This window comes from Annulohypoxylon truncatum (genome assembly GCF_022578515.1).
Source record: "Annulohypoxylon truncatum strain CBS 140777 unplaced genomic scaffold F4807scaffold_6, whole genome shotgun sequence".
Lineage (NCBI taxonomy): Eukaryota > Fungi > Ascomycota > Sordariomycetes > Xylariales > Hypoxylaceae > Annulohypoxylon > Annulohypoxylon truncatum.
In genome coordinates, this window is record NW_025953792.1 from 632,914 (window position 1) to 649,019 (window position 16,106).

General features: G+C 46.6%; 4 protein-coding genes across 4 annotated transcripts; 2 read left to right on the plus strand and 2 right to left on the minus strand.

Annotated features, from left to right (window-relative positions):
* Positions 1-379: 379 nt before the first annotated feature.
* F4807DRAFT_457494 (uncharacterized protein) lies at positions 380-3,674 on the minus strand (the record flags this gene model as incomplete). Its single annotated transcript, XM_048001048.1, has 3 exons — positions 380-2,982; positions 3,067-3,517; positions 3,573-3,674. The coding sequence occupies 3 exons, from the start codon at positions 3,672-3,674 to the stop codon at positions 380-382; spliced, it is 3,156 nt and encodes a 1,051-aa protein (XP_047857217.1).
* Positions 3,675-6,387: 2,713 nt separating this feature from the next.
* F4807DRAFT_414126 (RmlC-like cupin) lies at positions 6,388-7,735 on the minus strand. The gene has a single exon (XM_047996940.1). It carries the CDS (start codon positions 7,301-7,303, stop codon positions 6,428-6,430), a length of 876 nt encoding a protein of 291 aa, XP_047857218.1. The 5' UTR covers positions 7,304-7,735; the 3' UTR covers positions 6,388-6,427.
* A 1,222-nt stretch (positions 7,736-8,957) lies between these two features.
* On the plus strand, positions 8,958-11,916 carry F4807DRAFT_450308 (amidophosphoribosyltransferase; the record flags this gene model as incomplete). The annotated part of the gene is made up of 13 exons (XM_048000113.1): positions 8,958-9,075; positions 9,130-9,179; positions 9,237-9,312; positions 9,437-9,476; positions 9,661-9,691; positions 9,855-9,952; positions 10,041-10,111; positions 10,276-10,307; positions 10,361-10,667; positions 10,728-10,947; positions 11,068-11,282; positions 11,376-11,438; positions 11,531-11,916. 13 exons carry the CDS (start codon positions 8,958-8,960, stop codon positions 11,914-11,916), a joined length of 1,707 nt encoding a protein of 568 aa, XP_047857219.1.
* Positions 11,917-13,706: 1,790 nt separating this feature from the next.
* Positions 13,707-16,089, plus strand: F4807DRAFT_346614 (DNA glycosylase). Its single transcript, XM_047995419.1, has one exon. The coding sequence runs from the start codon at positions 14,047-14,049 to the stop codon at positions 15,667-15,669; it is 1,623 nt and encodes a 540-aa protein (XP_047857220.1). The 5' UTR covers positions 13,707-14,046; the 3' UTR covers positions 15,670-16,089.
* Positions 16,090-16,106: the final 17 nt, after the last annotated feature.

The following is a 16,106-nucleotide window of genomic DNA, read 5'->3' on the forward strand; positions in this document are numbered from 1 at the left end:
TGTTACACCTGGAAGGTACAGCTGATGGAAAACAAGATGAAAAAGTTGACATTAGGCAGGTACTGGGTAGGACAGCCCTCGAAAAAGTCAATTCATGAATACACTGCATTCTCTGCATAAAGCATGTTCTTAACCGTACCTATCTACAAACTACGGATAAGGATCTCACGCTTTCACATATAATGTTGTTCATAGATATGTACTTCGAAAACAAATACATAGATCAACTTCCATTCGCTATATCCTTTCATCTACATATATATCTGATAAATATCTAAGTAGATGCAAATATATGTTTCATTATTTATCTCGTTCCCCTTCTCATCCACCACCAACACCCTATTATCCATCAGCTCTCTCCTTTCTACAACTATCCCATCTACAGCATCAAGGCAACAACAGCCAACAGACCCAGACTCAACGTTGCAGTCTTAGCCGAACCGGCCGTAACCACAGCTGACGCGGTGGGATATACAGTCGCGGCAGTGTATCCAACGCTCGAGCTCGTCGCCGTCGTCGGCGCAACCGAGTATCCGGTAGCGGCGCTAGCGCTGTACGCGGGGAGAGTGCTGTTGCTGCCGGTCTTGCCCGCGGGGTACACGGCGAAGGTCAGCGTGCTGGCAGCGTACGAGCTGCTGCTGCTGCTAGAAGAGCCAGGGATAATTGCTGTGCTGGAGCTAGCAGTGCTTTCCGAGCCGGCGACCGGGTAAGTGGTGGCGCCGGCTGCCTGGAAGGGCTTTGATGACGAAATCTCGGTCTCGGGCTTGCTGTTGCCCACGGGGTAGGTGGCCGCAGCAGTAGCAGTAGCAGTAGTAATGGGCGTGGCCTCGGAGGTCTTGGTAGTGACAGGGACCAGAACAGTGGAGACAGAGACGGTCTGGGTGGTGACTCTGGCAGGACAATTCTCTACATAGGCCGGACACTTGGTGATGGTAGCAACAATAGTGTTGTAGATCGTGCTTGTAGACAAGGGGACGTTGGTAGGAACTGTGGTGGGAACTGAGGTGAGAACGGTGGTCGGCTTCTCAGTTTCGGTAACGGGGCACACGGTTGTGTATAAGTCAATTGTTTCGGTGACGACGGATCCTCGAGCCGGACAGTTGGTTACCGTGGCAGCGCACGATGTCACGGTGTAGACGGTCGTAGTCTTAACGGTGCTAGTCGTGTACTGTACAGCGGAGGAATTGCTGAAGGGGTACGAGGACGAGGTAATGCTTGCCGAGGAAGCACTGAAGGTAGCCGTCGCTGTCGGGTATCCGCTAGATGTGGTTGTAACGGTAGAAGAGCTGCTGTTAGTGTAAGATGAGACACTGGAAGAGGCCGTCGCCGTTGCGAAGCTGCTAGATGAGCTGGTTTGGGAAACGCTCTGAGATCCGGTGGTAGTTGCTGAGACACTGAGAGTGGCTGACTCAGTGAAGGAGCTCGAAGTCTCGTCAGCAGTGCAGTCATCGTCATCGTCCGAAGAGGTAGTCGAGGTGCTATACGAGGCACTGGAGGTAGTGGTAATAGATGAAACAGTGCTGCTGCTTGTGATGAGTGAGCTTGACGAAGATTCAGTGGCACTCGCTAAGACACTAGAAGTTGACGCTGCAATAGAAGAACTAGATGTGCTGCTATCGGAGGAACTACTAGAGGTAGCAACGGAAGACGAGGCCGAAAATAAGCTGCTTGACGAGCTAGTAGAGTTTGAAGAAGCATCGCTCGTGGTAGCGGCAACACTTGAGCTGGAAACAGCGCTAGAAACGCTAGTGGAAGCGCTGCTGGAAGTAGCGACATAAGAGGATGTAGTCGAGGACAGGCTACTCGAAGAATCAACGGAGCTTGAGGTTGAGGCACTGCTCGTCGTAGCCGCAACGCTTGAAGTTGAAATGCTGCTGGCAGTGCTCGAGGTAGAACTCAAAGTAGACTCAGTACTAGCAGTGGAAGAGCTGCTTGTCGTGCCAGCAGAGCTTGAGACGGTGCTGCTAGCGGACGAAGAGGCACTTTCAGTACTTGAAGAGGAGCTAGAAGCCGATTCACTGCTTGTGGTGGTTTCGTAGCTGGAAATGGAGATGCTACTCGAGACAGTAGCACTGCTTGAGATACTGCTCGTAGTGGCAGTAGAGCTGGAAGTCAGAGTGCTGCTGCTAGCACTGCTTGAGGTGACTGTAGAGCTTGAAATGGTGTTGCTGGAGGAATCGGTGCTAGACGTAGTGCTAACAGTCGAGTCACTGCTTGTGGTAGCAACATAGCTTGAAGTAGATGCGCTAGTCAAGGTGGACGAAGAAGAGACGATGCTGCTGCTAGTAATCGAGGCAGAGCTGGAGGAAGATGTGGCGCTAGAGGCAATGCTAGAGGACGTGCTTACAGTATCATCGGGATAGCCTACACTGCTAGTGCTTGAAGCGTAGCTAGAAGTGGTGCTAACGGTCGATGAAGTAGACAAACTGGAGGACGAGGTCGTTGCCGACGAGGATACAGTCGAGATGGACGTGGTGGCGGGGGCGCAGACATCAGCATCGCAACCACCGCATTTAAGGGCTTCTGCAACTGTCTGAAGGTATGATACATTTTCCGAGTCCTTGTTCTCGGAAGCGTAGTAGGCATCCCACAACATAGCACCACCGAAATGCTGCTTGGTTTTATACGCGCAGATAAGGTCCTTTGCCGCATCAGGCGTGATGTAGCCAGTGCCTAGCGCACCAACAGCTTCAAGGCTTCCTGGTAGACCGATGAAGAGTTCGGCATCATTGTTGACTCCACCGTTGATGAACGTCTCCCAAGCATCGTAGTTGAAACCCGTGGTAGTTGCCTCGCAGGACGGGTTGTTGTAGAACTGGATCCAAATATTGTCAAACTTAGCCTCCTGAAGGATGGTCTTCATTTGGAAATACTGGTCATCCTGCGGGCACTGAGGGGCAGCCGTGAGGATCATATTTTCACCATCGTTGGTAATCAGTTCGCGAAGATGATTCACCATGTTAACGTATGGCTCTTGGTCATCTGCAAGTGAGAGTCAGTAATGTGTAGAGAATGAGTGGAATGATCACTATGGTAAAGATTAATAGGGGTATAAACAGTTCTTACCAAACTTGTACTCAATATCGAAATCAAAACCATCAAGGGTAGTGTGGTCCGTAGAGCTCTCATCAAAAGGTCGCGGGCCAGTGTATCCATCCTTGAAGGGGCCAAATGCCTCGTAAAGGAAGTCCGCGAAGTCAATACCGTCCTGGACAGTGGAGATCGTGTAGTTACTTGTCTCGGAAAACACTCCTCCAACCGACAATAACACCTTCTTTCCAAGGCTCTGGCACGTTTTAATATCATCCTTGATATAAGAACATGAGCTGAGAAGTTTGGAGTCACGGTTGTTGTTCACGTAGACTTCTGCCGCGCAATGGGCAGCGAAGTTGGTGCCCGGGTAATTGGTACCGTTTCCATTTTCGGGCGAGTTGTTTACGAAGGCGAGAGTGACAAAGTCAACGCTATCGGACTCACAGTGATCGCCGAGGAAATCAGTCCAAGGTCCGGATTGTCCCTATGAGTTATTTGTGAGAAAAGGGGACTCGAGACTAGTTTGTAGGATATCATACCCAGTAGGCATTGAGTTTGTAGTCTGGTGTATAAGAAGTAGTAGAAAGGGCAATGGCAGACGACGCTGAAAGCGCGGCCATCAACACTGAATTCTTCATCATCTTCGGGACTTATTAAAAGATTGTATTGTTCGTAAAGATCGTAAGTGGCCGAAGCCGTAATGAACGTGAATGCCGAGCTACTCAACGAAAGGACGCAAACGAAATGTTTGCTACGGCTAGTCAATATGCCGTGTCTGGTCGACTTGACAGATGGTGATGGAAAGGAGAAGAGACGGAGGAAGGAAGGAGAGCGTCTCGACTATGAGATAAAAAACACTTGTTTGCTCTATAGGACCTAGCCATCCCCTAGCCACTCCCACCCCAGGTAGGGTCGCTTGTCGCTAAGGTTCCAGTCTTGCATACTGTAGGGACGGCCGTAAGCTAGAGCAATGGCCATGTACATTATGTGACTAATAACTGCTAAAAGGTGTTTGCATAGTATTCTTCTCGTCGCCTGCCTATTAATTTCCCTGCTTCTTGTGACTGAGATTGTGTCGTCCGAAATGGGACCTGCGCGCCGAAGAAGCCCATGATAGCTGGCCGCTAAGCCCTCGTCAAAACCGTGTGATCCTACGGAGCACACAAAGATCAAGGGGCACTACCAGGGCTAGGAAGTCGGGAAGTATCAGGAACAAGTATAGTCTTCAGCCTAGAATCAGCCTTAAGGCACGAGTGCGGCGGATGACTGGGGCATGCGATTGGTCGGCCCTAGGGTCCGAACTATTGGAACCACACCTATAGAATACCAGAATTTCCATAGGTCAGGCAAAAGGCACTAGGCAAAGATCGATTAGATCTAGGACTAAGGACCATAATTTATCGAACCACCCATCGCTCGCTTAGAACGAGTGAACGAGCTTGTTCAATGGAGAAAAACTGGCGAAGAGGAAAAGATCATCACCTTCGGCAACGACATGCGACAAATAAGGCTATCAAACAGTTAGTTCTCGAAAAAGGCATCAGCATCCAAATCTGACCGTACTCAATAAAACCAGTATCCTCTCCTGGACTGCGACGCGCCAGCCCTACTCAGAAGTCACATATCTCTTGTCTAGGTATATTCCCTGTTCAGGGACATCCAAATGCAGGTACGGTTCTAGAGACGTTTGGTGCCTGGTCCTCAAGCTCACTAGGTAATCTGTAGCGTTTAACCCCACGTGTGTTGAAAAGGTCCCCTCTCTAGCGCCGGCGGAATCCTGCGCCCGGTCAGCTTGCAGGCCGACAACAAAGGGCCAAGACAGCCCCTTCGAAATATTAATCTGTATGATCAGGGACACAAGCTCCCAAACTATTCACCGCGTCGGGATGACGTTGCCTAGGTCTAGCATATAGGTAATTACCGGCATCAAATGAGACATACGTACATCTGTGACTTCGTGGTTAGCCAGGATTTTGGGATTAGCACGGCCTGGAGAGAGGTATTACAACTGATGCTGGCGGGTCTCGCGTGAGTCATGACCAAGAATCGCGGAGTTGACTAGCACTAAGGCTCAGCTAGTGTCCTCAAAGCTCGCCACCGCCCAGCTGATTACGCACATGTAATCAATTGTATGAGAACTTCAATGTGCAAAAGATAAACAACATGTGGCACCCATTTGGGAAGCAATATCGTGGCCTCGGCGTGTTTCCAGTGTATCTCAAAAGATACCTGAAAAAAGCTGAAGGATTCGGATAGATCGTGGTTGGGGGTTCACGGACTCGGCCGAACCCATTTGAAGCCACATCTATTACCTAATCCCGTACTGCACAGTTATTTTTCAAATCTTTGCACTGTGTGTCAAAGGCCTCGAGTAAATCGTAAGATCTTCGAGGTTAGAAAATCCGCTAGATATACGATAGGTGAGTCCTAGAACTGCTAATCTCTTGTTAGAGGTTTTTCTTATGCTCTTAAGATAGCGCCGTATTTAAAATGTTATCTACCGGTCAAGCTATGTTGGAGCGGACCGGACACTCACGTCCTTCTACCACTTCTTCTTAGACATTGGAGACCTCCGTTATCATGAGAAAAGACCAGCTAACTATTTTTCCAGAGATGGAGTACAGAAAGGGAAATGGAAAGAGAAAGAGAAGGTGGAAAATCAAGGTCCCTCCCATTTCTCCCATAAGCCCCTGTCGACCCATACATCCCCTATAACTCTGGGAAAGTATTCCTTTCTAATCCACATCTTAATTTGCCATATTCCTAAGTAGATGCCGTTAAGCTAAGCTATATGGTATTCTATACGTAGGTAGTTAAAGGTAGCCTGAAGTGATTCCCCAAGTCTTCCACATAGCCATAAACAGCACTACAATCACTACCTCTGCCAAGATAAGAATATTTTTGGCCAAAAGGGGGTTATTGCGGGATCCAAACCTGGCCGAAGCTATTTACCTAATCATTCTGATGTATTATGAAATACCGGCGCTGAGTAATTGGGGTAGGCAAATTATTTCGTGGCATCGTCCAGACTTAATGGTCATTAAGCAATGAAAGGGAATAAGATGCTGATCAAAGGCCACTAAGAAGATCAGTTAAAGAAAGTTTCATGTACAGAGGTTCCTGTTCATTTTCTTCAGCTTCCTTACTCTAGTAAAGTAGAAACCGTCAGCTGTTTTTTATTCGATAGCTTATATTTTGTTATTGTTTAGGGGGTATCGTTTGGGATATCGCGGAAATTTGAAGCAGAAGTCTTTACCGGTGGTACCAAGGAGATAATCCCTCAAGAGATAATACCTCCAATGGCTGAAGGGGTATAATTCTTGTTTTAGGATGCGCTACTAATGTAGTATTGGGTTCTGAAAATATGAATGTTATTTAATAATTATAGTGCTAATCACGCAGTATCGAGGATCACGACCTCAGCTTCAACTTCGCCTACACTCTCTACCGTCAACCTATCTCCGGCATTCACGCCGTCAACAAATGCACCGTCACCCTCCTCGAAAACCTCATCTCGACCATCCAGACGAACCTTGGCTTTTCCATTCTTTGTCATCGGGACATGAATGTACACCTTTCTCTTACTGTTCTCCGTTGCCTTGGCCCCTACAATCCAATCAAATTTTTCTTGTGGCGCAATCAGGCCAGCCCCCATTACAAAGTCGGCGTGAATTGGTATGGTGCCCTCAATTGCCGGCTCGGCAACTTTCTCCTGCTCAAAAGTAGCCTCCGGGCCGCCCTTGAGCGGACTTAATATTGGAACGAAACCCTTGCGCTTCTCCTCGTCGCTAAAATGACGGGTATGATACCTCGGAGTGAGTCCACGCTTCCAGGGCATTGCCCAGATCTGGAGGAAGTGGACCGTCTCTCTCGAATGTTCGTTCTGTTCGGAGTGCGCGATGCCCGTTCCGCCAGTGGTGAACTGGACATCCCCTCGACGCATTCGATAAAACTTGTCCGACTGCCCACCTTCGGCCCCCTTTCGAAGCATGCTATCTCGGTGGGTCAGCTCGCCGGAGATAATGTAGCTAAATATCTCAAAATCCCGATGAGGGTGTGTTGGGAATCCCGAATTCGGCTTAACTCGGTCTTCATTTAAAACCCTCAACGAGCCGAAGTGCGAGAACCTCGGATCGTACCAGTCAGCGAACGAAAAGCTGTGGTAAGTGTTGAGCCATCCATGATCCGAATGCCCGCGAGCAGCCGAGCGATGGGCCGTGATTTTAGCGTGCGAGAGCGTTTTCGACATGGCGTGTTTGATAGTATTCATCTAGAAGCAATGATCAAATTTTAATAAGTTTTGTCGAGATACGTCGAAGTTACAGATTATGGCTAAAAGTGAGCAGATCGGAATCGAAGATAGAAATTTGTGATTAAAATATACCGTTTGGGTTCTGCTTCGGGAATGAACGAGATCATACAAGACCACCTCAGTTCTTATTACGAAGCATTTGACGATGGTTATAAACATTCAACAGATACATTACCTTGGAATAAACACCTAGTCTTCATAGAATAGGACTAGCGCCTACATTAGAGACATAGCAAGATGGATTATGGCAATTGAAGGTCGTCATGTACTCGGCCATTGTTTCTAATATGAAGGTTTTTGGTTGGAAATTGCTTACGATCCATTAGCTCATGCTTATTCAGAGCGGTATGTACCTAAGTACACATATTGAATTGAAGAACCCCACCTTCCCGTCATAAGCTTTTATCGATAGAGATTTTGTAATTGTTCAGGCTCGTCCTATCAATTCAATTGTGATTGTCAAGGGTGACTTGCCACGTGCGCGACCGGATCTTTCAATCTTCCAATCTTTGTCGTTTCCTTAGCGCAGTGATACTGTGGCAGTGGCAATCGCAACACCGATTCGTTCCATCCAACCAGACCAGTGGGGGTCCCAGATCCCAGAACCTTGGGTGCAAAGTAAGGTGATTTTGAGTTCGGAAAAAGCTCTAGACCGTCTGACCCAATCATCTTCAGCCGCCAAGTGCCCCTCCACTTTTTACTCCAACGTTAGTCGCAAATATTTCGAATTCTCTCAGATGGGACAAGAAAAAAAATTTAGTAAATTTAATCATGATGCCGATTGCGCGCGTTTCTTGTAGCGCAGGTGCTTCTGCGCTCCCACTCGAAGGCAAATATTCGTATAATCAATTCGGTCAATTCAATACTTGATATCGTCATAGCTGTCGAAACTTACGTTCAATCCAACTTCTCCGAGTTCCATCCCACCTTCGTCTGCGTCCGTCTTCCAGTAATCGCGCAAAGACACGAGCACCTCTTGCCGGCTCCCTACAATTTCCCCGCGATTCACTCATACCGATCTCACGCGGCTCGACTTGATTCGATTCAACCTGCATTTCTACCCCACGGAATCGAGATTCATAAAGAAGGTATGTTGGCATAGGTTCCGTTCTCGTAGAACTTGGCGCAAATCAGAGACAGTCGGTTGCTGCTTCCTGGCAGATAGGCCTGGTATAAGTTGACCCTGCGCAAACTCCAGTCCTAAACCCTGCTCGGCTATGGGATGATGGGAATTGACGTTGGAGGCAATTGGCCAACAAGCTCGCTATCCCTGAGAATACCTAGCCATAAATATTGTCGTGATGAGTTCTTTCTTTTATAAATGTTCGACTGCCTAGCTATATGCTGCGGAGAAATCCACTCTGAACAATATCTCCCCTTACAAACTGTCATATCTATCTCGGAAGACGGCGTAACAGCACCGGGAAACCAACTATTGCATACCAACTTGCTGGTCTTAGTGTAGCTTTGTGTATAAGTCCAATTTGGTATATTCCGCTTCATCCGGCTGCTGTTGTGCTGTTGGCTGAGATAGTGGGGCTTGATTTTAATGCTTCACCTTTGCTAACAAGACATTACTAGACCTTGCGATCTTACTACCCGCCGAGCAGCCATGTGCGGTGTCATTGGTTTGATCTTGGGCCATGTCGGGGATGACCCTGAGCATCCCTGCAAAGCTGCCGTCGCACTCCATGAGGCTCTGTACTTCCTCCAACACAGAGGACAAGATGGTTAGCAACATTCATATCAGACTCATAGTTAGGAACCAAATTAACAATCACCAGCTTGTGGTGTTGCAACTTGCGCCGCCGGAGGTCGCATATATCAGTGCAAAGTAAGGCCATATATTCATTTCCTCTCTTCATGAGCCAAAGTCTAATACCAGTGCTAGGGCAATGGAATGGCCGCTAAAGTGTTCGCTGATGGCATGAGAATTCAAGACCTACCCGGCTCAATGGGTATTGGACGTACGTTTCCTCCTCTTCTTTTTTGTCGTTATCCTTACTTGTTCAAATGTCTGAACGTAGACTTTTCTTGGCAAAAATTCGTTTTTACTGCTTCAAGTATACATACTAATGCTTGATTTACTAGACTTACGTTACCCGACTGCTGGCACATCATCGAATGCTGAGTCGCAACCGGTTAGTAAAACTTATCCTGACATGGCGTTATTACTGCTCAAATTATTTGATATTTTACAATATTTCATTCAAGCTAATATATCTATAGTACGTTTCACCACTACCCCCTTTTATGGGAGAGTCCTTCCAAGGCCCGTAGCCATAAGCCCTCGGCTAGATATTAACATGAAGCAGATTATACGTTAACAGTCCCTATGGAATATGTGTAAGTTATCCTTTAATATGTTTTTCGATTGCAGTAACCTCCCGATTCAAGTTCGCCAAACATGTACTCGATTCAGATGTTGTTATACAAATCCTATATGCATCTGCATACCATAAATCTCATATACATGGAGAATTACTTGTACTGATTGGATATGTTGCAGCTTGCCCACAATGGCAATCTTATCAACGCCCCTGAGCTGCGTCAATATCTTGACACTGTTGCCCACAGACATATCAATACGGACAGTGATAGTGAACTGTAAGTTGGCGATTATGCTCTAGGATATATCGATCATTGAAGATTCAAAGAAAAGACATTGAAATGAGCAGCGCTAACACAAATTTAGCATGCTCAATGTGTTTGCGAATGAGTTGAATGAGACCGGCAAGGCCAGAGTCAATACGGACGATATATTCAGTAAGCTTTCTGCATCTTAGTCCCTTTTCTCCCAACCCCCCCGTTTCGTCCCTTTCTTTGCCGTATCTATACTCGATAATTCCCTCTACACCTAGTCTTTTTCTTCTAAGGGAAGAGCTACACAAGCTGTTTCAGTTATTACAGGCAGTGCTAACAAATAGTAGATTCTTTAGAACGAATGTACGATCGGTGTTCGGTTGGTTACATCTACTAGAGTAACGATGTAATGATGGCTAATAAATGAGTTAGGGCGGTTGGGCTTGCACCGCAATGATCGCTGGTTTTGGAGTTTTAGGCTTCAGAGATTCTTACGGCATTAGGCCGTTAGTACTTGGCGAGAGAGATTCGGATACTCTCCCCGGCGCAAAAGACTATATGCTTGCCTCCGAGTCCATTGCCTTGCGACAACTCGGCTTTCGCAACATTCGGGACATCTTACCTGGCCAAGCTGTGTTCATTCAAAAAGGTCGATCGCCTGTCTTTCACCAAGTTCAACCCCCGAAAACGTATTCACCCGACATATTTGAATACGTTTACTTTGCAAGACCCGACACTGGTTAGTATCATATGGTGTTTGCTGTTGCTAAGACGCATGATTTCTAACTCACATCTGTAGTCATGGACGGGATCAGTGTACACGCTTCTCGGCAGAGAATGGGCTACAAACTAGCTGATAAGATAAGAGAGCTTCTTGGGGATGAAGGCATCAAGGATATTGATGCTGTTATACCCATTCCTGAGACCTCAAATACATCAGCTGCGAGCGTCTCCGAACGATTAGGGTTGAAGTTCTGCCAGGGTTTCGTCAAGAACAGATATGTGTTCAGAACATTCATGTTTGTCATCCCTTCTCTCATTCACAACACTATCGTCATATTAGGCCTATGTAGGGGTTATGAGCACTCCTTTTCTCGAAAAGACTTCCTAATAATAATAACTAACTTGAGATATTACAGTATGCCTCAGCAAGGAGCTCGTCAAAAGGGTGTTAGGCGAAAGCTTAGTGCCATTCAGACTGAATTCGAAGGAAGATGTGTCTTGCTTGTTGATGACTCTATCGTGAGAGGTACTACAAGTAAGGAAATAGTGGCTATGGCACGTGAGGCTGGCGCGCGAAAAGTCATTTTCGCGAGCTGCGCCCCCCCTATCACAGCACCACACATCTACGGTAGTAAGTAATTTTCCAAGATGGCGTTTAGTCTGTCAATTAAGATTAGCTGTCCCCTTTTCAATTGCGAACGGTTTACTTACTGGGTTTCTATAGTTGATTTAGCCAGTCCGACAGAACTGATCGCTTCGGGCAAAGACCGCTTTGCTATCGCCAAGAGTAAGTCAAAGAATTTAAACACCAAACCCCATAGCTTGCAGCTTCGAGCTATTTGTTCTATCTGAAAGATGATTACTAACTTCAACTTCAAGGCATCGATGCAGAGGAAGTGATTTACCAAGATCTCGACGACCTAAAGGCAGCATGCGCAGAGCTCGCGCCTCCGAATGGCCCCACGGAATTTGAGGTTGGCGTATTTTGTGGCAAATATGTCACACCCGTGCCCGAAGGGTACTTCGAACATCTGAATGAATTGCGCGGCATGAAGCGGAAACATGCGACGCATGCACCGATTGCCAGTAGCGGCGCAACGATGGTTGTCGGTGGCAGCCAGACGGGCACTAACGGCTCGACATCGCATCTCACTGCACCTGGAGAGGAGCATCCCTCACCAGAGATCAAGAGAAATGGGGCCATTTCCCCTATCAGGGATGACATCAGCCTTCACAATATGGCTAGTGAACCCGAACGACGTTAAAGACTCGCGCTCTTGATAGACAATACGTTGATTACCTAGTTCAATATGAAATACCGATGTTTAATGAAATTGCATACTCTTATTCATAATTTGTGCAGCGCATCTTATTGCCATGTTCCCAGACTTCCTATAGGCCTTAGTCGTCTTCAATAATTGATATCTTGTCTGAATCAGGGATTATGCCTAACCCCTATTTTACTAGATGAATCTTTTTTGTCACAACTATCCTATGGGTTTCTGTCCACCCTTGGCCTATCGCATTTAACAGGAGTTCGTACGTATATAACTAGCATGAAAGCATTGTTATTTCTTATGGACATATATCAGTATCATTCACCGACGCATCACAACTAAGTAGATAGGTATCTAGTCACTTAAATACCTACCTACCTAGTCTTCCCTAACTCAGAGATAGATACCTAGGTATGCATATATTCACTCCTACATAGTTTCCAACACCTATAATCAACCAATTATTCCATTCTATATACCATCATCAACATAGAACCAGTTATTCACGAGGGGCCGTAAAGTGTTCTTGAATGATTCCAAGTTATTCAAGTCTAATGAAATCACGGCACCTCAAGATTATGACTATCTCATACATGTAGTGGTTATATGTCTAGATGTAAGTGGTATCTTCTTATGTACTTTCGTAGCTGCTCAAGTACATTACCATCTGAACTCCTGAATACGTCATTATCAACCTAATGAATGAAGTTAGCGTCTAAGCATTTAACCGGTATTTCCAACTGATTAAAAGTAGCTCATCTGATGTTCATCGTACTTGCAGACTGTCGGTATGGTTCAATGTACTCTTTGGGTCCTGGGATGTCCCACCTGTCATCACCCGTCACAAACCTTCTCACTTCCAACTTTCTTCTCTTTCACATCTCTCACAATTTTATTGATATTTCAATTCTCTCTCTTCTGTACCACTAGGTCAGCTTTCTCCTTGTCTGATACATACCTAGGTACCAACCAACTTTCCATGATACGTGGTTGTCCGCGCTCACTTCTCAAATACCCCTTGCCTGTTCAAACATTCCCTTCTGGGCCCATACCTTTGAAGTCACACATCCATTGCGCAATTATCTTTAACCCAGCACGCACTTAGAGCAAGCCTCGTATCTACTATTAAGTATATATGAAGTTCTCGCTTCAATTCATCTCGGCGACTTATATGTGTTACCCATCACCCCTCACTCAGTCCTGGACAGACTCAACCCAGCCTCACTATCGGATAGTGATCTCAAGAGGTAGACACTATTAATATCGCATATCCATCACTGACCAAGACTTCGCCTCGTCGATTGAGTATAGTCTTCTCTGAAAAGCCCCACCCAGTGTCCCGTGTCTATAGTCTTGTCGCCGACTAGGTATTCTCTATTGATATCACTATATCTGCCCACGTCGACAGAGTATACTCATGTTGGTGAAGTATTCATATTGCCGACTGTGAGTTCCCCCTCGTAGTACACTTCATTGATGTTAGCCGTTACCTACATGATGTATGTTTTCATCAAGGCAGAACAGCTCTTACCAACAGCAACGATACCTCTTGATCTGCAATATGGTACTTAGGTGCTGACTTTCGCAATCACAGTTGACTACATATTCCGTGCTCAAGTCAATTGAGACTTCTGAGGTTTCATTTATGAGATCGTCACTTCCCTCGTTACTTTACCTACCACCAACTTAACCGGGTCGGCGGGCTCCAACAAGGTTATTGATATTCTTCATTTAGTTCTCTCTTCAGCTTAAAGACTCGATATTCACATTCACGCCTTGACTACCCACATACCAAGTCTGATCTTTCGACAATTACAATCTAGATACACCTCTGCCTTTTATTGTGCAAGAACACTACAGTTGACGTCTACCCGTACAATTAGTATCTTCTTTATGTAAGTACACTCATGTACACATCTCACATAAATTGCCTATAGACGTGGGGATCTGGCATACATCCTCTAATTCTAAACCCCTATCGCCCCTTTTTACCCCTATTCATTCATTGGTGCGCTGCCCCTTCTTCGTCGCAGCCTATCTTCTACTCTTTAGCTTTGGCTCATGTGGAATTGACACAGAGTATTTTAGTCCGGTCCTTAGTCATAACCTACCGACAAGATGCCGGGACGCAGTCGAAAGGGGGCTAAGGCACAAGCTCCAACTATGCTACCACATGGGTTAGGACTTGTCTTAGGGAGTCACGAAATCGCCGCCCCGCCTGCTGTCGAAGAATCGCCCATTTCACCATCCATCGACAATTCCTTGCCCATAGCAGACCCAACCACCGTTGCTCATCAATTGCCTGTTTCAATGTCGCCCTTTACCCCTGAAATACAGATAGCGGCAACAACAGCGGTAGTGGAGACTTCTGAAGAAGATGATGCCAAGATAATGGGAAGAGCGACTACCACCAGCCTCGAGACTCCCACTGATGATATTTCTGTGAAAAGCGGTCGACAATTGCGACCAAGAAAGCCAAAGGTGATTATCCCAAAGTCTTCGATGCAAAAGACCATATCCTTTTCTGTCACGAAAGCGCAACACGCCGATGGACGGATACACAATGCAGCAACAGCGAAGCGAAAGGCTCAAACGGAGGATACTTCTGGGGTCCAAGACCAGGAATTCCATCCCGATATCCTTGAGCCTAAAGCCAAGAAGACGAAAAGGGTAGCTAGAAAGACAAAGGACAATCCTTACGGTTTAACACCAGGTGTGAGTCCATTCCCAATGTGGCTACCACCTAGTGCAGAGCAGTGTGGGGAAGTTTTCAATTTGCTTAGCACAATGCACGACAACGTCTCTACCCAAGCACCGGAAGTTATACCTCCTCCTTCACTAGAGGTAACTGGCTGTGGCGAGGTTCCGTCTTTGCTTGATGGTTTACTTAGGACTTATCTAAGCACTGCAGTAAGCATGGACGGCTCGAATAAGATGTTGCAAAATGTAGCTGCAAAGTTCGGAGTGTTGAAAGGAGGAATTGGCGATGGCAGTGTTAATTGGAACAACGTTCGGCTATCTCCGGTTGGGAATCTGTATGATGCCATTCGCCAAGGGGGTCTAGCGACTGAAAAGTCTAAGAACATCAAGACTATCCTCGATATGGTTTACCAGGAGAACGTCGAACGACGCGATGCATACCTTGAAGAAAGAAAGACTGGTGTGCAGGCAAATGTGTTTGCAGCAGCGGAAAAGACAGATGGACAGAAGGACTTTGAGATACAGGCAGTGGAGCAGAATATTCTTTCGCTTGAACATCTCCGTGGCTTGCCAAGCGACGAAGTCATGAAGCATCTTACTAAGTACCCTGGCATCGGAGTCAAGACGTCGGCATGCGTCATCCTCTTTTGCCTTCAGATTCCCTGCTTTGCTGTTGATACTCACGTCTACAGATTTGCGCGCTGGCTAGGCTGGGTGCCAGAGAAAGCAAACCCTGATGATACATTCAGTCACTTGGAAGTTCGATGCCCGGACCAATTCAAGTACGGACTACATCAATTGTTTATCCAGCACGGCAAACTTTGTGGGAAGTGCAAGGCAAACACTGTTGAAGGGACCAAAGATTGGGCTGTTCTCGATGAGTGTCCCCTGGAGAACCTGATTCGTCGATTTGGCAAACGGCGGTCAAAGGTTCGGGCCCTGGCTAAGGGAGGGCAGCAAGAGGACGGTATAAAGGAGGAGGATGCAAAGGAGGATGGTGTAAAGGAGGATGGTGTGAAGGAAGATGGTGAAACGGCGTAAAGCACTTTAACGGCGTTGAGGAAAGGCGAAGATAAAGGGATCGCCGAAGGTGAGATTCTGGCTGTAATTGCTTATTAAAAGGCTGGCATGTGAAATGGAAGGAAATGTGATTAACTACCTAGGTAAGAGCTGAGCTGACCTTAGATAAAATATGTGATGCTTTCTAAACTGGCTTATACAATCTTGCACCCGCCTAACTTTGCTTGCTTTGACTATCCTTGTTTATGGCACCTGTCTAGTTAATTTGGTCTGTTGACTTTGCTCTCGCCCTCTTCGTATATATTCGCCATGTTATAGGGAGGCGGTCCTTGCCCGCCCTCTTACATTTTGACGGTTCCGTAAGCACCTGTACACTTCCGAAATCGAAAGCGAAGTCGAAGTCGAGATCGAAATCGGATTCGAAGAATACTAGGGCTATCTGTTACGAGGGCAATAGT